This window comes from Lagopus leucura, unplaced genomic scaffold (genome assembly GCF_019238085.1).
Source record: "Lagopus leucura isolate 7727_CA_CO unplaced genomic scaffold, USGS_WTPT01 Super-Scaffold_73, whole genome shotgun sequence".
Lineage (NCBI taxonomy): Eukaryota > Metazoa > Chordata > Aves > Galliformes > Phasianidae > Lagopus > Lagopus leucura.
Window position 1 is genome coordinate 53,412,544 of NW_024962252.1, and position 22,735 is coordinate 53,435,278.

Sequence of the window (22,735 nt, forward strand, 5' to 3'; positions counted from 1 at the left end):
TCTCTGGAGATGTTCAAGACCTGCCTGGATGCCTACCTGTGCGACCTACTGTAGGGAACCTGCTTTGGCAGGGGGGTAGGACTCGATGATCTCTGGAGGTCCCTTCCAACACCTACGTTTCTCTGATTATTATTTTTGGGCTGGTAAACCCAGACAGAGGGAATCCCTGATCTAAGCTGCAGGTCTGAAGACATTTCTTAGCCAGTTTGATAGCATCAAGTTTCTAAGACACCAAAAATAAATCTGTATGTACATTTAAGTACATACAACAATTTTAGAAGTCCAGATTTCCTTACTGTAATTGCCTTTCAGGTGATGGTATCTGTGAAACAAAAGATGATGTTGCATGCTTGTAAAGCCTTGTGTTTTATTAAGTCTTCAGTAGAGAAGTATTAATTTTAAATCAATATAAATGTGGGGAAAAAAAAAAAAAGAAAGTTGAAGTTGAGTGGTTGTTCTAAGGAATAGGAAGGAAAAAGACAAACGATTTAGAAATCACCATTTCTAAGATAACTCTCCAGTGAAAATAAATGTGTCTCATCTTCATTAAAAAAAAAAAAAAAAACATGGTGATCCCCCTACAGTCAATTGCAGTATTTTCTTTGACTTCCCAGAACCTATCAAAAGTAAAGTTATCTGGAAGAGGACGTGTATGATATACTTCACTCAACTCCTACATGATTGAAAACACCACCAAACATAGAGAATATTTATAGTCCTCTTGTATAAAAGTGGCTTGTGTCTAAAAGTGGACAAAAGATAACTGAACGATTCCAGTTCAAAACAATTAAGCTACATATATGCAAACTTTTCACCAATGAATAATGCTTTTTCAGAATTGTAAGCGTAATAAGTATATTAAGAATGCTTACTCACTAAATATATTAAAGATTTTCTTGGATTTTTTGTTTGTTTGTTTGTTTTTCCAGAAGCCCATCACTGAGACATTAAATCAAAAGATCAGGAAACCCAGTTATCTACTGACTTTTCTCTGAAGTGATCTTGCTGACAAAACTTAAAACAGCTGTAAGGAGAAATTTTATAGAGATCAAAGGGTTTCAGACTGAAGAAAAGGTTCACTGTGAATTTGCTGTTTGTTAACTAGTGGATGTTTGCAGATGACTCATTTCACTCTTTGTCTCACTAGTATGCCCTCAGTCAACATTTTGAGAAATTAATAGACAGAAGATTAGCAGAAATAAATCTTCTGCAACCCCAGTGATGGATTTCAGTTATAGCAGAATACAGCCAACTCTTTCCAGGATCAGAAATGGAAAACAATGGCAGTTCAAGGACAGAACACCTAATTAGCAGAAATAAAGAGACCATCATTAGTAAAGTTCACCTGACTCTAAATAAACTAGCTTCAGTATCTAGTGAATCAGTGAGCATAAAAAAAGATTTTTCTTCAGTGTGTTACACATGATGAGGCCATATTAAGCACTAGAGAATCTCTAGAAATCTATATACTTTTCTATGTCTCAAAACCTACAGCAATAAAAGGATGCCTTGCTCATCCTCCATTCACCCCAATAGGCTCTGGACATGGAAAGTACATATGAGCTTATGAACATCACCACAAAAGGCTGTAAGCAGCGAAGCTTTTACCAAGACACTGAGAGACACATCATCATTTGCCAGTTGTTGCCTATACAGCTGCTGGTATAGGCAATATGTCAACATCTCAAGATGTAATTCCATTAGGTGGCACTGGAGTGATTCCTGGTTTGTTTGCTGAAAACTAAGAGTAGAGAAAGGCTTTATGTCTATGCATGACTGCACAGACAAAAATGTGACCATTTTACATGAAGAACAGTTCTAGCTATTCATCAGTCTGCTAACACTGTTTGTCTTAAGCATGGCTTAGCTGAAATACCAAGGTGCACATGGACTACGAAAACTAAATTTCAACAGGAGGATGGAGAGGTACTCCAGTTTTCCTTTTAGAAATAAACCATAGTGATGAAGTTTCTTCAGCATTAAGCTGCTGCTATAGTAAGATTCAGTCATTTCCACCACCACCATAAGAAAATACGATCAAAACTACACATTAGGCATTCAGAAACTATTTGCAGGAAGAAGCAACTGATGATTCAGACCAGTTCTTGCTGCAATGAAACAAAAGTAACCTAGATGCAAGTATGGATGCAAACATATTAACTGTTCCGTCAAGTGTAAAAATCTTGGCTGTAGGACAGCCAAAATCCCAAGCTAAACACCGATGGGTCTGAGCTTATACTGATACAAAAAATTCCTAGCACAAAACCAGGAAGTGCTGCTAGTGACAAACAGTTCCCTTTTTCTTTGAGTTGATAAGGGAATAATGCTCCAGAGGCTGTCAGTGGTATTCATGGAAGTGCTTTTCCATTCGAGATAAATGCTGGTCTTGACTTCTAGTTCTCCTTTGAACTCCTGTATGGATTTTCAAGAAGCCTAGAGGATCCTGGACTTTTAGTAATGGCTAAATTTCAGCTGAAGCATATGGTTTTGTCTGCCTTTAAACCTTCTTACAATTTTATTTGGATAGAGCATATGTCATATCACATCTTAAGGTGCAGAAATATATTGCTATGTACCTACTCTAAAATCTTTCCTGCAGTTCAATAATAAATTAAATTATTCACAGAACATACTGTAGATCCTGTGGTATGCTATATAATAGCTAGATATTATTAGCATCTAAGTGTATCATAAAACAAAGCAGTGAAAATTAATCACATTTTTCCAGAAGAGAAAAGAAATACCTTTGTGCTCATAAAACAGACCAGTCTGATCATCAGTTTTGAGTGCCGGTCTACTTCCTGAGCTGCTCTGGATTGCTGTAGATACTTGGCAATAATTACAACTACCATATCTTGCCAACTATGTCCACAACAATTGCTTTCAGGCCTACAAAGCATTAACAGTCAGAGACCAAAGCTAAAAACTATGACAAATGCTCTCCCACAATAATACTTTGTAGCAGAAACAAGCTGCACTATTTCCAGTACCTGATTCTCTATCGCCTTCCTGTTTTTTGGATCACTAACAATTGAGAGCTGCAACTCTGCCATCTTCTTCATCTTGCTGTCCATATCAATCTTCTGGAAGAGACTCTTGGTCTGATTTTTCAGTAGCCGAACTGTGTCCTCCTTCCCAAGTTTCTTTGCAAAGAGGGAAGCACAGGCTGAATGTATGGCAGTAACCCAGTTTTCCAGATCTGTCTGACTTGTTGCCTGTGGAACAAACCAACAGTGCAAAATTACAACCAGGAAAAAGAAAATCAAAATGAATCTGCAGCTCTAGGACATTAATTCTTCCATGGTTTCCCTGAGACCTGAAGTGTTTTTTTCTCAAAACTTCTCAAGTAAGGTTTTAAAGCTACACAAACAAAGAAGCTTTTTCCACACTGTCATGACTTGTATCCAAACTCCAGCTTCTGCTTCTTAGACCTTCTAGGTCTGAGGGCTCTGGGAGCACAACAGAGCACACGAGCTGTGGGTAAGATGTGACTTGCATTCTTTAGCCCTCGAAAGTTGACAAATTTCAAAAATAAATGTCCTCTTGCAGAGGTAACATAGCAACAGGGATGATTTTAAAAGTTAATTTTGGAGAAGAGGAGTTTGCTTACTTTAAAAATGCCAAATTAGTGTAGCAAAGCACAGCAAAGTTAAGAGAATACATCTGCACAAAGTGTCTCCAGAAATGTTTACAAGTGTGCCTATGAATCAACATGTTTTTATGCACGCGGTTCCACATAATACTGTTCTTTATTAATATTTTCAGTACTGCAGTTAAGCAGCCAAGAACTATTTTTAACCTTCTTTTTGAATGCTTCACTCAACTGAGACATTCTCTGAGGCCAGCAGAGTCAGAGTTGTGTCCATCATTCTGTGAAGGCACAATGCTGATAGATGTGAAAACATTTGCAATGACACTTGATTTTCTGGAAGCCTGTAATAATCAATCAGAATTATCTTGTGTGTTTGTGATCTATGTTCTCTTTATTTTTGAACTGTAACTGGCTGAGTCAACTGGTGTAATATTGTACCCTTGAAGTAGTATCGTACACTTACATCAATACTATAACACTATACTGTAATAATGTAACTATAGTATCATTTTTAAGTCACAGACATGAGACTGTATGTGTATGTATACAGAATCACACGTGTAAGTGCATACTCACAGACACAACATATAATGGAAATAATTAGAAAGTTATGTATGCATTCTGTTACCTGGAATAGGTAGACATCTCCAAAAGAATTGCTGAGACAGAACACATTTTCTTTCTTGGGATGTTCTGGAACAGACTGGACTATACTGTCTTCAGCAAACAGAGCGTATCGAGGCAAACTACTCTGCTCCATTGAATTCCTTCCATAGGTCTCATAGAACAGCAGAGTACAACCTTTTGAGTTCAAAGGGACAAGAAATGTGAAGAGAAAATCAAGCTCTGGATCTTTTGTTCAAGTTCTCTTAGATTAATGCTTCCATGAATTAAAATTCCCAATGACAGAGAATGTTAGTTCCCCTCTTTTGAGCTAGAAAAATGAGTGGGATCCTTAAAACTGGGAAATAGGAAAAGTTAATATTGAAATTGCCAATGTAAATTTAGAACTGACGTCCAATAGAGATGCAACGAATATGCAGGACTTAAAAAATAAACAAACAAAAAGAACAGGATAGCTCAGTAAACTCAGCCTATTAAAATATTTAAGCCTGTAGAAAAATTCCTGCTTAGTTCAATCAGCTTGTGTGTTCAGATATTATTTAAAAGAATCAGCTCTCTCTCAATAACCTTTGTAGTTGCAGACAAAAGATTTGCAATAACATTTGTCTTCCAAAAACATGCAAAGTGAATAAACATCTCAAATTTAAATTGGACTTCCTTCAATCTACCTGAAAACTGTCAACTTAGACCATGAACATTATCTGGATAATTTAAAACAGCTTAAAAGGATTGACTATGATCATGTTCATTCTCATTGGTAGAGTAATATGTAAGATGTGAGATGTACATCCAGAAAATAAATTTCATTCTTGACAATCATGAATGCAAAGAGAAGGAGGAGAAGAGCAGCCTTGGTCCCAGTACCCAGAAGTATGATTACATTGCCTTTGGCAGTGAAGCTGGCGTAAAAGCTGCCTGCCGCTCCTCTGTTCCTTGCCAGCCATTTATTGCTGCCGTGCATTACAGCCCACTGTCCTCTGAGATGTACCGATTTACATGCCCAGGCAGCCACAGTCTGAGGTACTAAATAATCTTGTTTAAAATTATCTTGGATTTCTGAAGAATTTCTTAACCCATTTCTGCATCTAGAGAAAAGGAGTAAATCCACCTCACTCTCATTCCTGTGAAACATAAAGGTTAATACTAAAGGAGTTGATGCTGTTTGTTTTTTATAATTGAAAAACTAATTAACACTAGACTATGGCTGGATGCTTAACCTGGAAGAAATAAAAAGAGATACTATAAATATAATTTGAAAATTACCTAAGCAGTTAGAAAACTCTGAGACTGTTGGTGGATTTTCCAGCAAGGAAAACCTTTTCTAAAAGATATGCTTCGATTCAATCAGGAATTAATTTAAAGACTTACAGCCACATTATGTATTGTCTCAGACTAAATGACCACAATGGTCCCCTAGGGACCAGAAATCCATGAATATATTACTGTTGTAGCCCCTATACATATTCAGTAGATAACTTGAAACTCAGCCAGTATAAGGATTAAGTTTGTTAGGGCTACACCATTGTTATCTCTCTGGTCTGCTTTTTCTTGGTTGTTTTTTTTTTTTTTTTTTCTTCAAATCAAAGAAACAACACAACAGAAGGCATACACTTAGGCATATAACTTTGGCATATCTACCTAGGTACTTCAGTAGTTTGTATAAAGGGAATGTTGCAAAACCTGCAAAATAGAAATGTTTCCTTTATACATGCATTTATAATAGTTAAAACCAGACATCAAACTTTGTTTTAACATTTCTCTAACTTTGGTACACTTAACATTGTACTAAAAATCCCAAACACATCATTCAAATTCATGTAATTTTGAGGTAGCGGTTACTCAAAAGTTAGATCTGGAATCAGAATCAAAATCCTTGATTTTGGGGGTCCTTCTGCCTGATTAAGTAAAATGATTTGCCTGCTTGGGTTTGTGGGGCATATCTGTTTTGAGAAGTTAAGAGCCCACTCTTTTTCTCACAGACCAAATACAGAGTATATGATAATAAGAAGTCAACGAGATGAACCTCATCACATTCTCCAGTGCCGCTGAATGTAAACCAGTTACAGGAGAAATGGAAATCACAGGTTACTGAGCAAATCAGTTGACAATTGGAAGGTTTTAAAAGGAAGGCATTCAATTAATAGCAATTCCTATGCACTACCTAAATGCATCTTTTCCTACTGCTGCCCAGAGCATCTAGCAGAATATTCAGGATAGGAACAAATCTTACAGAGCTGCTCCTATCCTTTTCCGTTACCCACTCACACTTGCTCTCCTTTACAATAGAGACAGCTGGACATCTCTGCAGTAGGAACAGAAGGATGTGGCTTGTTACACTGCATATCAGACATACCACTTCTTTAGGAGTTTCACCATTACAGGACAAACAAAATCAACAAGCCAAAGTTTCCTCTTGCACTCTTCAGCAGCAACACTGTACAACCACCTCCACTTTTGTATTTTAGGAAAGTGCAAATTAGTTCTATTTAAAACTTCCACATTTCCCCCTACAAATTATCAGAAAGGTAACTAAAGATATGTTGCCTTTTATTGTGGAAGCTTACATGTACAAAACCAAACAAGTAAATAATAGTTGAAGAGCATGCATGTGTGTTAAGGTGTATGGCACTCAAGATATATCTTGTGGTGAAGCATTAGCTGGTTTCATGAATCCTAAGAGAGCCACTGGGACTGATTATAGTTCAAGTATTTTCATCAAAATGTGAACTGAAGGGGAAGTGCAGTTGGAAAGCAATTTCCCTCATTAAAATAAATTAATTAGACAAGACAGATGGGAAAGAGAGATCCTCATGTTATTATTCAAACATAGGTCATGATGGCCCTGAAAGTGAAGCAAAGGTCTCAGGACACATCTGCTTTGAAGTCTGGCACACAACAAATGGTTATTTGCCTTCTGTGTATTTACAGTTTAACACATCTCACCAGAGTGCAAAGAAACACACTGCTCTCCATTTGCATATGTGGCTATTTTAAGTCATATTTTAAAATATCTTGTCTACTTAGATTTCAAGAACAAATTAAATACAGATTTAGTCAAAGTGCTGCATCAGGGAAAACTAAAGCAAGAGACTTGATCTTGATGCAGTATATTATGAAAACAGAACTACGCCTTGATATCCAGACAGGCAAGTTTATTTTGGCACCAGAACTCTCTACAGGACAATAAAGGTATGAGATCAAGGAAATGAGAAATATGTATTTAAAACTGTTAGCAAAGTGGAGGAGATTCTGCATCATGAGTGCAACCATATCACTCATCTTAAGAAGAAAGCATTATATTGAATAGTTATAATGTTAGAAGCTAATAAAGCTTTTTCCAAATAATTTTAGTATTTCCTTGTTATGGCTGGGTAAATGCAGGTAGCAAGAAGGGAAGTGACTTATTCAAGGTAACCAGTAAGCCAAATGCATAGCAAGGAACCAAACACAGAGCGCCTGACTTCCTTCCCAGAGCACTTCATTATCCTAAAAACATACAGACAACTAGTAAAATATATTACACTTTCTGCGTTTGACAGATTTGTTAAGAAACTGCTAGAGTTTTAGAGGAGGCAGATAAAACTCATATTTGCACTCCTAAACACAAACATATAATAAAAGAGTGGCATTCAGATATTGTTTTTCCCTTTGTATATACTGCCTGTAAGCATGAATCATGCTACCTGATGATCAGTGTAAGTAATTTAAGCTGTTAAGACTGCCTACATTTTGATCCTTTGATAACAGGTCTCTGAATTGTAAGGCAGAATTGCTACATTCTTGCAAGTTTGCTTCCTTCAAATCAGTACTATCAAGGGTAACACTCTCCGCACTTGCTATTTGATGTTCATTTTTCTTTGGTCTACACCCATGCAAAATTTTGAAAAGGGCAACCTGTGGGAAAGTTGTTATTTTCTCTCCTCCAGTCCAAGATACGCTAGGAAATCATTAAGTTTGATCATTTCCTCACTCATTAACTTAGCACTACATCCTACTGAAAGGCAAATCTTTCAGATACAATTCAAAAAAAAGGAAGAGAAAAAAAAAAAAAGCCTGTGAACTCTCACAGTAAATTCCTTTTCCTCCCCACAATAGATGTTATTTTCCTTCTCACACTTTCTGACACCCGTACACTTCTTGCAGCACACCTACCTGCTCCATTACTCTGAGCTATCAACACACGCTGCTAGTGCAGGGCTAAACACAGTAATCACACAGCAGCCCACAGGCAGCAGCCTCTGTTAAGTGGATTGCATTCCCACAGCAAGCAAAGAGGGGGGAGATGGGAAGGGCAAGCATTCTAAAAGGCAAAAGTGCTCAGCAATACAGAGCAGGCCATGGGAAAGACCATCTGCAGAAAGAAGGGAAGCTGAGGAGCCCTGGAAATTGCTGCAACCACAGAAGCAAGCATCCCTTGCTGAGCTTTGGGCATTGCAGTCTTTCCCCCCTGCTGCTGCTACTGCTTCTGCCCTGAATGTAAATGTTTGTCAGTGCAAATGCCTCAGCACGGAGGTACTGACCTCTTTGTTAACTTGCCACCTGGCAACAAGCCAACTGTTTTCACCTTAAATTACCTCAACTTAAAGTAAACTTTATAACAGATCCAAGGAAACATTGTGCCTGAGCCAGGGACCATCAGACATCAGGGACCTTTTAATCCTTTTGACTTCCTCTGATAGAGAGATGTAACTTTTCTATTTTTACCAGTTTTGGTTCAATTCAGTCTTTGACCTCCAAATATCCCAAAGCATCTTCTAAAACCCCAATTACATTTAAATGCAAGAACTGGGAAGTCAGGTGAAACAATGCCTGCTACGGTAAGAAATGCAAGTGCACATGCTGTACTAAATACACGAGCACCATCTTGATTTAGTGGGCTGGTTTGACACATGCTTCACTTCATGTGTGAGAGTAGACTACATTAAGTTACAGGAATTGCTAATAGGAATCGTCACGTGGGAAAAGCTGTGCAGACACAATGGAAATAATTGGTGCTGCCAAGCCAGAGGGGAAACACGGCAGTTTACCTTTGAGTGTTACCCAGTACTGCTTCCACTTTCGCCGTGTGACCAGCTCCAGCTTCTTCTCTTTCTGCAGGGTCACCAACGGTTTGAAGAACAGCCACCCTGCTTTGCGCACCACTCCTTGCTCCTTCTCATACAACAAATCCAGTTGCTCCAAGGAGCTGAGGGACTCGCTGCTGGAGTCCTCTGTTTCTGATGAGGTCTCAGTGTTCTCCAGGTTTGTCCTGCTCATCTCCAGCTCTCGCATGAAGTTTTCATAAATGTTCTGCCTCAGGGCATCACTGCTGACTGCATTGGTGGACTCACTTCTCTGGGACAGGATGTGACTGGAGCTGGGTGACCACAACAAAGTAGGCTGCTGTGATGGTGCCAGCGTGTCTGTGCTGAAGTTGTCCATTCTGCTGTCAAAGTATTCGCCCCCATCTTTACATTTGGGTTCCTGCATATTAAAGGAAGTTGCCAGAAATAAGTCACCAGTAAGTCTGAGTGCAACCAGGAATAACACCACAGCACGATGCTTTATTACAGGGCTTTCAATGCTTTGGTGACCCTGTAAATGCAAGGCAGCTACCTTTACCTTCAAGCATATCAGAATCGATTTTATCTGTTTTCTCTCTGTCACCAACAACAACAACAGCCAAAAAAAAAAGTCAAAAGTTTAAAATATTTTAAGCCTGTTAGTATTGATTAATGAAAATCTAATCCAATATACAGTTTAAAAAAAAAAAAAAGGCAGGCAGGCTTGCAGACTGGCAAGAATCCAGTTTCCAAACTGCAGAGGTGTGTATTTTCTGACTTGCTGGAAACCCCAAGGGACCTTGACTATCTCATCAAGCACCCACAGGCCTTTTCCCAAACTGCACTGTTAGTTTGTCCCTGCACTGAGAGGCTGGCCAAACTAATTTGAAATAATTGAGACTGATGGCATCCCCATGCCTTGCTATATGACCATTAATGCATGTCCAACTCCTGCTTCTGACTATCTAAGTGGGATCATGCTGGCAGCTTAGGCTTTGCCTGTCTCAAGCCTTTCCCAATAACAAGCTACTCACTCCCACCTCTCTCAGGTGGTCAGGGGTTTCTTATCGTGCAAAGGAGGGGCACACCAAAGCCATCTGTTATGCTTCCAACTTACATTACTGATGGTATTTAAAATTAATTTTAAGATTTAAGAGGACATAACACAAAAATTTTGCTGCCTTTTGCTCTAGAGAAAATTTGAGACTGTTGCTTGAAATGTGTGAATGAAAACAAAAGAATAGATGGTTACAAAAATCAAAGATGTGAAGCTATTTACTCTCATAAAAATAAAGCTATTATACTTCTAAGTTTAGACTACTTCTATAGCTGCATTTATTTGCTTGCAGATCAAGTAAATAACCCTTGGTCTTCCACAATCTGCTTTCACCAGAAGTTTTGAAAGCAACTACTATTTTTTCCTTTGCTTTCCACTTGAAGCTCTCAAACAAGCAACGTTGTGTTTTGATGGTAGAATGGCCTCCACATGCAATCAGGAGTCACGGTGAGCCCACACCCAGGTGCAAGTCTCACAAGGCAAGCCACCTGTCAGGCTGCAGGACACTGCTGCTGATGGCACCCCAAAAGCCACACTCAGCTGAAAACTATGACCCTTTACAGTATGTTTAGCTTCAAGTCTGGCTATACAGATCACCCTGCCCACCCACAAAGATCGAATTCTCACAGTACGGCAGCACTTCTCTCAAACCCTGTGGCAAAGCTTTCATCAGTGTTAGAGTGGAGCTCACTGAACATCAACAGTTTTGCCAAATACGCCTGCAGGAAAAATCCTGAAATTCAATGAAAGGATATGCATTTTCCTATATATACAGCTTGACAAGATATGTACCCTTTTTCATTGGCGCCCGTGAGAATAGATGAATACATCCAAGGCAACAGTGACTGTAAACAATTTTCCACAGGCAAGCTGAGAGATGGTTGAGGGGGGAGTGGAACCACATCTGTAATGTGTTTAAGCCCACAGAACAACTGTACAAGATGGATCACAGAACTGTACCAGCCATGTGCAGTTCCGTGGGAATGGAAAGCTTTCTCCACCTACTTTTTAATTACTGTTACTGAACATATGTACCAAAATTTTGTGTTTGACTATTTATTTGCCAGAAACTGTCCTCCAGAAAATATTAATGTACACTTTATGAAGCATATCTATTTATTTCAGTCCTAAATCACTTATTTGAAAAGCAGAGAAAAAAGCACATATAAGAAGATGATTTCTATGAAGGGCCACTACTGGAACAACACACACCGAGGAAAGAGAAGTAAGGAACAACCTAACCACCAACAGCCACCAAGCACATCTGAAGTTTTCTCAGAAAGGATGCATGATGGATGAAGCGCTGGGATTATATACATTTTGCCATGACAACATAACTTGTATGTGCTAAAAATGAGCAGCAGTGGCAGTGTCACACAATCTCTACTGGTCCCCAGGGAAGCTGTCACTGTGGCAGTATCTGGTCGCTGTTGCTCATGGTGCTTACCCTGCTCTTTTTCCCATTGTTGTACCTGATGATAGAAAATTCCCACTGTATCTGTGCAGCTGCATTCAAGCAGATCTCTTAATGTCTGAGATATATCCTGGATTAATTGCAGATAAAGCAAAAGATAAAGAGGATAACTAAGATACTAATTAGACAAAGTGACGCATGTAATAATTAGCTGTAAGGAACAAGGCAGGAAGTAATGCAGGCTGTTAAATGTATTAAGATTCAAGCAAAAAGTGGGACTTAATGCCTGCTTTCCAGCCAAATAAAGAGTTTACCTCAGTGCACTTTTCTTTTAAACTCTCTTTACACCATCAAGCTTCATGCTCACACTTATAAAAGCCAGTGCATTTCAGAAATGATTCTTCTAAAAAGACTACTTCATGCAAAAGCCTATCTGCACAGAAGTTTCTGGTGGCTCATTTTTTTTACTTCATACAGCATCAGCCCTTTCTCTACATGTTATACAGACAGACACAAGGGCAGTTCTTGCACCATGATTGTTAGAAGGAACTGACTGCAGCAAGTCTGCCTAGGTCCTGTCCACGCATCCCACATGCTCAACACACACCTATGATTCTCTTAAAATGTATCATGATACAGCATCTTCCCAGTGCTGTTCCATAAAGAATTAAATCAGTGAGGATGTGTCATGCAGTACAGCACCAGCGATGTACAAAAGCAGTGCATGAGGATACCATCCTACAAAGAAAGCTGGGCTACAAAACAGAACAACAGCAAGTCTTTGACATGAGATGATAATTAGAAAGGCAAACTCAGTTCCAGGGTATAACAGATCAAGTATCAGATCAAGCCAATAAGGAAGCATCCACCTCACCGGACAGGACACAGCCAAGGGCTCATCTGGAATATCCCATATCTGAATCTGGTTATGAATGATTCAAAACAGGTGCAGAGAAAGGGTGCCAGAACAAAAAAGAAAGACTTCCTATCTTAAGACAGGGGACCAAAGACAGTCTGCACAGCCCAGAAAAGGTGGGCCAAGAGGAGATACAATTTCTCCCTTTAAATAAATTGTAACAGATTAAATAACAAGGAAGGATAATTAGCATAATGGACAATACTGGCATCAGAAACAGACTGGCTGGGACTATATTTAGTCTGCAAATTAGATGAGAAGTTCCATGCATCTGAGTAAGAGGGTTTGGAAATGGGCTTCAAGTGGGGTAAAAGCATACCAGATTCTTGGCTGAAATTGGTCCAGTTATGAAGGAGGTTATATTCCGCTGCCCTTTTGACAGCAGGGGGCTCGTTGCAACTGCCCTCATTGTCCTTTCTAGCCTTTAGCCCTCATGCTGCAGCAGGCTTGGCAGAAGGGCCCACCCACCCACCCAAGTACCAGTGCTCTGGCACCAATAAGGATATACTCCAGCTTTCACTTACTCTCAGCCTAAGTGACTCACAGCAACGTAACGAGGAAGGGACACAATGTTCAGAGCAAAGTAGAAAGGCTGTAATCACGGTGACGAACAGTCCTACTGACTGGGACTAACCAGCTGCCAGCAGAATCATGCACAGTGCTTTTGCCCTTTTGAGTCAAAGGAGCTGGTGAGAATACAGTCATCACTATACTACAAACACAGCAGCGCTCCAGAGAGATCACAGGTTATTCAAAACATGTGAAGCAGAAAGAAACTGACCAAACCTCACAATGAGGGAAAATCATAAAGCACTTGCTGCCTGCTTTTTGTCATGCCTGAAGTTGGATACTTGTCTGATAAAAATCGATGACTAACCATTTCCTATACCTTTTTCTAAGAAATCATCATTTACAGAATTGGAGCCAACTTCCATCTATCAGAATCAAATCTGAGTTTGATGCAATCTCACTAGCAGAATTTTTTCTCTGTGCCTAAAGTAAGCTCACTGCACAGTGAATTCAAGGCAGCTATGAATCCTGCATCACAAATACCATTCTGAAAATGTCATAACTAAGTAATACATGGCAAAGGTCTGGGATGCAGAGATCATATGTAAAGCCAGGCTATAAAATCCAGAATAGCTGCAGATGTCAAAATCAGTGAAGAATCCTGGCAGAAAGCACTGGGGCCCACTTTACTGATTCCATTTTTTTTTCTGCTTTCTCTTTCACAGCTGAGTAAGAAGGTGAAAAGACAAAATCTGATAAAATACATGAGCATCAACTCACAAAGCAGTGGCTCAAATACATGGCTTTCATTTTCATCTTTCCAGTTCCCTATCCCTTACCTAGGAAAGAAAGAGCATTATATGATCTTAGCTGTTAGCTAAGTTGCAGAAGTAAGGGTTCCTCTTACTCTCTTCACACTTCAAAAGCAGCCAGCAACCCAATATTGCTAAAACAGAGCAGATCCTTTATTTAGAGAAGCACAGTGACTGTTCCTATATGACTGACATTAGAGAAGATAAAAAAAAAAAAAAAGTTTCTGCCCTCCAACTCAATGTTTGAACTCACACAGAAGTCCAGGTGCAGTCTGGCATTTAAAGAGCTGACTCTGGGACGTATGACTGGAGACAAGAATTTCATTCCCAACCACAGGAATCCTACATTCCTATTAATGGGATTAGTTTTAAATTCTTCTAAGGAAACATCCTTTCCCTCCCTCTTGCCCTCCTCCCATCTCCTTCTTCACAACATCAACGGCCGGCAGGCCAGATGGCAACTCAAGCTCCTCCATCTGGCAAGCTAAGCTCATGCACATGAAGGAGGAGGGCACCCCATGTAAAAGCTTAATGGGAGGAAGATAAGAAGCCAGCAACTCTGGCCAGTGGCCTGCAGCTGCTTGCCTCACTACAGGTAGGCCAATGGAGAAATCAAAGTCAGTGACAAAGCATATAATAGAAACACAGAGTGTTTTCAGTGGTACTCTTAACATGCTGCTTTTCAAGTTTACTTCCACTGTTCCTTCCATGGTCTTTAAATGCTAGTCTAATTTTCATATTTGAAGCAAAAAGAAGGCTTAAAAGCTCCAAGTTACTCCATAAATAACACAATGAATACAAAAGCTAATTCACTGAGATATTAGAGTTCAGAGACTCAAGTTAGCTAAAAAGGTGACAAAATAGGAAGGGAAAATTTTTACACAGAAATGCTTTTTCGTTTGTTTTTTTTTTTTTTGTTCTTGTTGTTAACACTTATGTATAACTTCTGGGTTGGAAAATTTCTCAGAATTCCATGAATTACCATAAGAAACTGTTAATTCACTATTCTGTTAGAAAGATAAACATGATTCAAATCTACAAACCAACTTCCAGACACTTAGGCTCAGGACTGTTTGTACATACCTGCAACTTCCTTTTCTTCCTCGAGAGACTTCCTGTCCAATCACTGATGCGCCTCATTCGGCTTTTTAATGTGTCCTTCTTGGATGCATCCTCAGTGAGGGGCTTGGACTTTCTACATGGGAGCGTGTAAGAGGAATAATGAGCAGGACTTCCCTGCTCTACCCTGGAGGGAACATCAATGTCTGAGGCGAATGATACACGGTTGCTTAGGCTACCATGAGTATCAATATACTCATCAGACAGCCTGATCACAGGTGGAGGAGTGCTTTCCAAATTTGTATCCTTATAGAGATCTCGAAGTGAGGAAAGAGATGAGCTTTGATTGAAGGACTTCTTGTCGCCTGCTGGGAAACTGGCATGAATGCTTGTATCTGGAGTGCTCCTAGTCAAATATGGACCATCCAACTCATTGATATCCCCAGCATTTCCCCAGAGAGAGTCATACCATGAAGACTCGGAGCTTAGGGAGCTTCCCTTACTAGATCGAAGCCTTGAATCAGTAGGTGACAGACGATGGTTTGAAGAACAGTCTGCACTGGAGTTCCTCCTGACATCAAGCAGATTATTTGACTTAGATTCCAAGGTAGGTGAATACCTCAGCAGCTGGACTGGCCCACTGGACTCCTCAGTTGGTACTTTGCTGTTGCTACTGTTGTGGAATTCGACTCTCAAGCAACCATCCAGCTTCCCCAGTGTTTTAATAAGTACTTTTGGACTTCTCCTGTCCTCTGATGGGGAGGTTGATGCAAGACTCTCATTCTTTCCATAGCATTTTAGTATGTGCCCATTGCATTCTCGGGGAGCAGCATGATTACTTCCAGCTTGAAGGCCAATATAGTGGAAACCATTATCAGGCAAAAACACTGCATTATTTCCTGGACAGTAGTCCCCTGAGGTGTGTGTCCTGTGTTTGGCAAGGACGTTACTTTTAGAGGCCTTCACCACAGTGTCACCAAGTCTAGCTGAATAAGGCTGACTACTCTTGAAGTGCGAAAGGCAGCTTCTAGCAAGAGACCTTGACTTGTAGTTTGAGCCACTGTTGGTATGTCCCCATCCATGCAAGGAGCAAGACTTTTCATCTTTAGCATGAATGCTGCGAATTTTTAGAGAGCAAGGCTTCTGCTTGGAACCAGTTGAAGCAGTAGCATGATTTTTTGATCCCTGAAGACTGTATTGGCTTTCTGAATTCCCCATTTTCCACTAAATTAAGAAGAGTTTCATTAGAAACAATGGCCAGAAGACAAAGCAAAAAGTAATAGACCGTATTTATTCTCCGTACAGGAAAGTGCCTTTTTAAAAAAGTTATATGAAACAATTGCTTCAAAAAAACCCAAATGATTTACAACATCAAATTCATAATTGCATTAATTTTAGGGGCAGCCTCAGAAAGCCTATTCTCTGCCGGATTTATTACCCCTCTGTTTTAAAGCTGGAATCTAAACCCATTGAAATCACGTCAACACCTTTCTCCACCCACACCCTTGGCAACATCTTTTTCTTATAACTTACAAAACCTCTGCCTCCCAAGAACAATGGCATAATGAAAGGGAGACAGCAAGATAATCATTACTTAGATGTAAAGTGAACTGTACTTTCAGAGAAATCCCTTCTGCCAAGAAACAAGCAAACTGCAGTTTCAGCTTGACTGGCTTCCATGCAACCAAGTATTGCCTCAATAAACTGTTTGGCTAACTCCAATTTTACGTTTAAATGCAGTCAGTCCAGGAGAAGAGGAAGGAAGAAAAAAGAACTTGGTTAGTGAAAAGCCTCATCTTCCATTACAGCACAAAACTGCATTATGTTCATTCAGCATGGGGTGGTTTGATAGTTCACTTAATAGAACATGCTTCAGCTTGTTTTCAGCTTCCCTGAATTCACAGGGAATGGTGAACACTGGAGCAGGCAACCTGCCAGAGGGAGATAATTACAATTTTGCACCTTCATAAAGTGTACTCAAAAGTAAAAATGATCTCCTGTTCCTCTCGTTACTTGGAGCGAATCTCCACTGTTTGTAATCACAGGATCACAGAATGGCCAGGGTAGGAAGGGACTTCAAGGATCATGAATCTCCAACCCCCCTGCTACAAGCAGGGCCACCAACCTCCCCATTTAATACTAGACCAGGCTGTGTAGGGCCCCATCCAATCTGGCCTTGAATACCACCAGGGACGGGGCATCCACAACCTCTCTGGGCAGCCTGTTCCAGCACCTCACCACTCTCTCTGTAAAGAATTTCCCCCTGACGTCCAACCCAAATCTCCCCTCCCTCAACTTAAAACCATTTCCACTCGTCCTGCAGTTATCAACCATTTCAAAGAGTTGATTCCCCTCCTGTTTGTAGGCTCCCTTTAGGTACTGAAAGGCTGCAATAAGGTCACCCCGCAGCCTTCTTTTCTCCAGGCTGAACAAGCCCAGTTCCCTCAGCCTGTCTTTGTAAAGGAGGTGCTCCAGTCCCCTGATCATCTTTGTGGCTCTCCTCTGGACCCTCTCCAACAGCTCTCAGTCTTTCTTGTACTAAGGTCTCCACACTTGGACGCAATACTCCAGACGGGACCTCACAAGAGCAGAGTAGAGAGGGACAATCATCTCCCTGTTCCTGCTGGCCACCCCTCTTTTGATAGAGCCCAGGGTAGCATTTGCCTTCTGAGCTGCAAGGGCACACTGCTGGCTTATGTTAAGTTTTTCACCTATCAAGACCCCCAGGTCCTTCTCCACAGGGCTGCTCTCAAGGACCGCTCCCTCCAGTCTGTATAGATGCCTGGGATTCCATTTTATGGTAAATTTACAGAAGAAAGATTTTATGGTAAATTTACAGAAAGAACACTGAAGTCCATTTTTAATCAGAGCTATGCTTCTTTGTCAGACTTTGTCAGACTATCACTCTTAGTAGAATTCACTGCAGTCTCAATCAAAATTTTGTCAAAACAATCCATTGTGATTACAGAATCTTATTTTCAAGAGTTTATATATATTGTAATAGCCTAAGTTCCATCCCTTATCACTTTTAGACAAAAACAATGTATAAAACAAGAAACATACCTGTAGAATCTCTCTCTCAAACGTAGGTATGGTTATCAGTTAGCATCATTTGCATTGCCTTCATAGCCAACTGCTACACTTGCCAAAAAAGCAGGATGGAGATGAATGCAGGCTTTCTAAAAGACATGAAAAAACACAAAATCATAATAATAATGATAATAATAACAATAATATAAATTAAAAACAGGCTTTCAGTCATAGAAAACATTTTTTAGTTGAGCTATAAGCAAAACAAATACAAAAAAAATAATCAGAAGGCACAAATGAATAAAAGAGATCTGATTAAATGGATTCTTGGACTTCAGACATCAGTGTTAATAAACATGCTTTAACAATTGAAACTGAATTAATACAATGAAGTCACAGGGTAAGTGTTTTATTTTCTAATCCTTTCCTTTTCTCTACTAACTGATGAATTAGGGTGCATTTTGAGCACCTTCCATTTGGCTTTTGGTACACCAATTACAGATCACTGGGCTGTGCAGTGATCCACTATAATTTGAAACAAACTGATCAGAGCATGTTCTGCAGGATCTGTTTATCCTTCCTTGTCATGTCTCAATTCCAGCTGACTCCTGCAGTGAAAAGTCACTGTACAACTCACTCCACAAACCACCCAGCAATCTCTCCCCTTAAGTTTGTACCTATTTTAAGTTGCTCTGCCAGGCAACAATAGAAAGGCAGCACTGACCACCCAGCACACAAGAAGGTAGCAAGACCCAAGTTTTTCCTGAGCATCCAAGCGTATCAATCCTTCACTAAACACACAGAGGCTGTAACTCAAAAAGATATGAGCTGAATCTCACAGAAAATACCAGTAGTATAGGGAATAAAAAATTCAGTAGGGGAAGCTGTACAAGACCTCTGGCTCAGTGTGCATAAAAACTTTGTAGATTTTAAAGGAATTCAGTGGTAACCGAGGTACTTTGCTAATCTTACAGAAAGCAAAGGAAAAGGTTGCCAACTAGAATTAAAAACAGTCTCATCAACAAGCTTAGGAAAAAAAAGACAGCAAACAAATTATTTAGAAGAAATATATCCTTTTGGATAATTCTAGCGACCTATAAACCCAAATTCATGGTTGTTATCAGAAAGATATCTGACAAAATAAATCATAAATTTCAGCCAACCCTTGAAAACAAAACATCTGTTTAACTTGTTTATTCTTTCTAAAAGTTTGGTAGGTTGCTAATGAAGACACCCTTGCCTTGAAGGTTTGATTTGTCTATGCTAATTTTAGCCACTTACATCAACAACTTAATGATATCAAGTGTAACTAGCATTGAACAAAAGCAACTCAAAGTAAAGGTAAACAGAAGACAGTATCAACTTCATGAAGTCCCAAACTGCTGAACAAATTGCATCCGTCCCAGCTAAACTTCCTGCCTCAGACCAGGAAGCACAGACTGCAAACAAGCAGAAGTCTGCATTCAGAATTTCTCATGTGGGAGCAAAAAGTACATTCAAAAAGAGGGCTTTGGGGGCTTATGTCTATTCATAAAAGAACACTGAACCCAATTTGTCTAAAGAAACAGGCAAAAAGACCATCTGGTCTCCATAGCAATTGTGTAGCAGTTAGGTAATCCTTTTAACAGAGTGGGTAGCAAGCAAGCTGCTGTCATGAACCTCAGAAGATAGACATTCAATTCTTTGAGGCTCGAGCTGCTGCTACAGCATCCATTGTACTCATCTGATACAATACACAGATCACATAATGGGTGAATGAATAAATTTATCTGGGGGTACAATGTCTAAAAAACAGTGTCTCAGTCTGCGCAGAAATCAGTTAGCTGTACAACACAACAGTCAATAAATCCCACAGAAACACCCCCAAGGGATTTTTCTCAGCATCTCAGCCATCCACAGTTACAGCAGGCTAAACATTCATGCACACTGTAATAATCAACCATGGCATCTGCAGGGCTGCACAAAGACCCTCACCCTGAAAATCAGCTGGGATGCTATTCTCCTGTCTCACACTTGCATAGAGCTATTTTCTTTCTGCTAATTACAATAAGGGTATAGGGGAAGCAGACTTGCTCTCAAAGGCAGTGCAACACCAGGGCACAGAGGTGGTCAAGGAACAACTCTGGCTGCATTTTTTCTTGAACACATGCACATTTTATATTGATTTAATTTTGGAAGCTCTGGAAATAACAGTGCTGGGGACTGCATTCCCTATATTTTTCACAGCAACCTACTGCCCCAGAAGACAAAGTGCTTTTTTTTCCTCTGTTCATTTGCAGAGCTTAGGGGGATTAATACTTAATGTGAGCAACACCAGAGTCCGTGAATATTTGCTGTATTTACAATCAATATATTTAGAAAGCAGCTTGCTATGCTGAAGATGACTATTAAAAGATTATTTGCTTTCAATTATACACACATTCCCTAAAAAAAGAAGTTCTTAATCTTCACCCTGGTCCCCCTTGACACATTTAAAAAACACAGCTATGCAAACATACTAATCTGGGAACCCCACCACCATCACCACCACACCCAATAATTAACGCAAATCATAACCCCAGAGCTAAAAATGCATTTCCCTACCTTTATGCTCTTGCACATACAGTTCTCCTAGATGTTTTTGGCTCAGAAAAACAAACACAGAAGCTCAGCAGCCAGCCACCTATATTCCCTCATTAATAACACAGCAGCTAGACTGCTTCATAAATGCTGGAGGGAAAAACACTTTTCTTAGGATTGAAGTGTACATACATATATGGCAGCACTCTGCAGCTGGATGGCTGCTCATCTCCTCAGTCTTCATCTCTCTAATTGAAGGTTTACGAAGCTTGACTCATTAGCCATACTACAATCAAAAGTGAACCATAACAATAATATGCCAGTATTAGGTATGCTTACTAGAAACAAACAAAAAAAAATTTATCATAGAACAATTTGGGTTAGGAAACACCTTAAACACCATCTAGTTCCAAAATTCCCCTGCTATGGGCAGGAACACTTTCCACCAGACAAGGTTGCTCCAAGTTCCACCCAACCAATCTGCAGTTTAAAGCCATTAGCCTTTGTTCTATCACTACAAGCCTTTGTAAAAATCCCTTCTCCATCTTTCTTGCGGGCCCCTTCAGGTACCAGAAAGCTCTAGGGAGCTCTAGGTCTCCCTAGAGTCTTCTCTTCCCCACGCTGAACAATCCCAATTCTCTTAGCCTCACTTTATAGGAGAGGTGCCCTGACCTCTGATCATCTTTGTATTTCTCCTCTGGACTCACTGCAGTGGGTCCCTGTCTTTTTTGCGTTCGAGGCACCGAATGCTGTACTCCAGATGAGTTCTCACAAAGCAAAGTAGAGGGAGACAATTGCTTGCCCTGCTGGGCAAGCTCCTTTTGATGCAGCCCAGGATACAGTTGGCTTTCTAGGCTGGAAGCGTACACTGCCAATCCACGTTCTCATCAACCAACATATGCAAGTCCTTATCAGAGCTGTTCTCAACCCATTCTCTTCTCAGTCTGTATTTGTGTTTGGGATTGCCCCAAATCATGTGCAGGGCCTTGTATTGGGCCTTAATGAACTTCATAAAGATCATGCAGGCCCACCTCTCAAGCCAGTTGAGGTCTCTCTTGGATGGCATCCCTTCCCTCCAGCATGCTGACCACATCACACATGTGTCATCAACAGACTTCCTGAGCCTGCATTGAATTCCACTGTATATGTCAGTAACAAAGTTGTTAAACAGCACCAGTCCCTATACTGACCCAAGAACTGCCATTTGTTACTGGTCTCCACTTGGACATGGAGCTGTTGACTGCAACTCTTTGAGTGCAGCTATCCAGAAAATTCCTTACCAGAGTGGTCCATCTGTCCAATTCACATATTTTCAATTTAAAGGCAAGGATGTTGTGCAGTACAGTGTCAAATGCTTTGCCCAAGTCCAGGTAGATGAAGTCAGTTGCTCTTCCTTTACTTGCTAATGCTATAAACCTACTGTAGAAGGCCAGCAAACTTATCAGATATGATTTGTCCTTTAGTGAAAACTGTAGAATGTCACCAACCACCTTGTTTTCCATGTGGGAAGTTCTTCATTGTCTCAATCCCTGTCTTTGTCTTTTGTGACTTGGTTATGAATTGATGACAAATTTGAGACAAAGGTGGTGGGACTCCTGCACTAATTTGCTGCTACAGCAAAAACATACCAAACATAATTACTGCTGACAACCATCTGCCTTCAGTGCAGTCACATTCACCAAGTTGAAATTTTCTAAAACTACAAGTTAGAAAACCACAAACTCCAAACTGTCAGGAGGTGACTACAAAGACGTAAATAATAATTAATTAATAGATTGAGTACTCTGCAACCACAGTGATGAAGATAGTCCCAATACCAACTACGGAAAGACAAGAAATTGTGACAGCTTCTTCCTATGGATCTGTTATCTGGGACTGAGAGTGACAATGTGACCACCCAGGATGTTGTAGAAGTTCAACTAATGTAAGAGTTAGTAATGGTAAACCTTAACCTGGAGCAAGAAGTAATGTTCCTGAGACATGAAGCCATGAACTAAAGCTAACCCTGTTTTTTTTGATGCATTTATTCCTCTGGATGGCTGGTGACAACGAATAGTCACTGGTAGATGTAATCTATATCAAGTAGATCTGTATCAATTCATCTACAAACCATTTAATCC

The 22,735-nt window shown here is 40.0% G+C and overlaps 1 protein-coding gene across 1 annotated transcript in view; it reads right to left on the reverse strand.

Moving 5' to 3' along the window:
• The window catches only part of TIAM2 (TIAM Rac1 associated GEF 2), a 210,847-nt gene that overhangs the window by 61,533 nt on the left and 126,579 nt on the right, over nt 1-22,735 (reverse strand). The window contains exons 3-7 of the mRNA XM_042874628.1: nt 18,090-18,205; nt 15,051-16,250; nt 9,244-9,679; nt 4,221-4,393; nt 2,991-3,215 (exon numbers count right to left, since the gene is read on the reverse strand). Of these exons, the coding sequence (XP_042730562.1) occupies nt 2,991-3,215; nt 4,221-4,393; nt 9,244-9,679; nt 15,051-16,244 (2,028 nt within the window). The 5' untranslated portion in view covers nt 16,245-16,250; nt 18,090-18,205. The remainder of the gene's footprint in view (nt 1-2,990; nt 3,216-4,220; nt 4,394-9,243; nt 9,680-15,050; nt 16,251-18,089; nt 18,206-22,735) is intronic.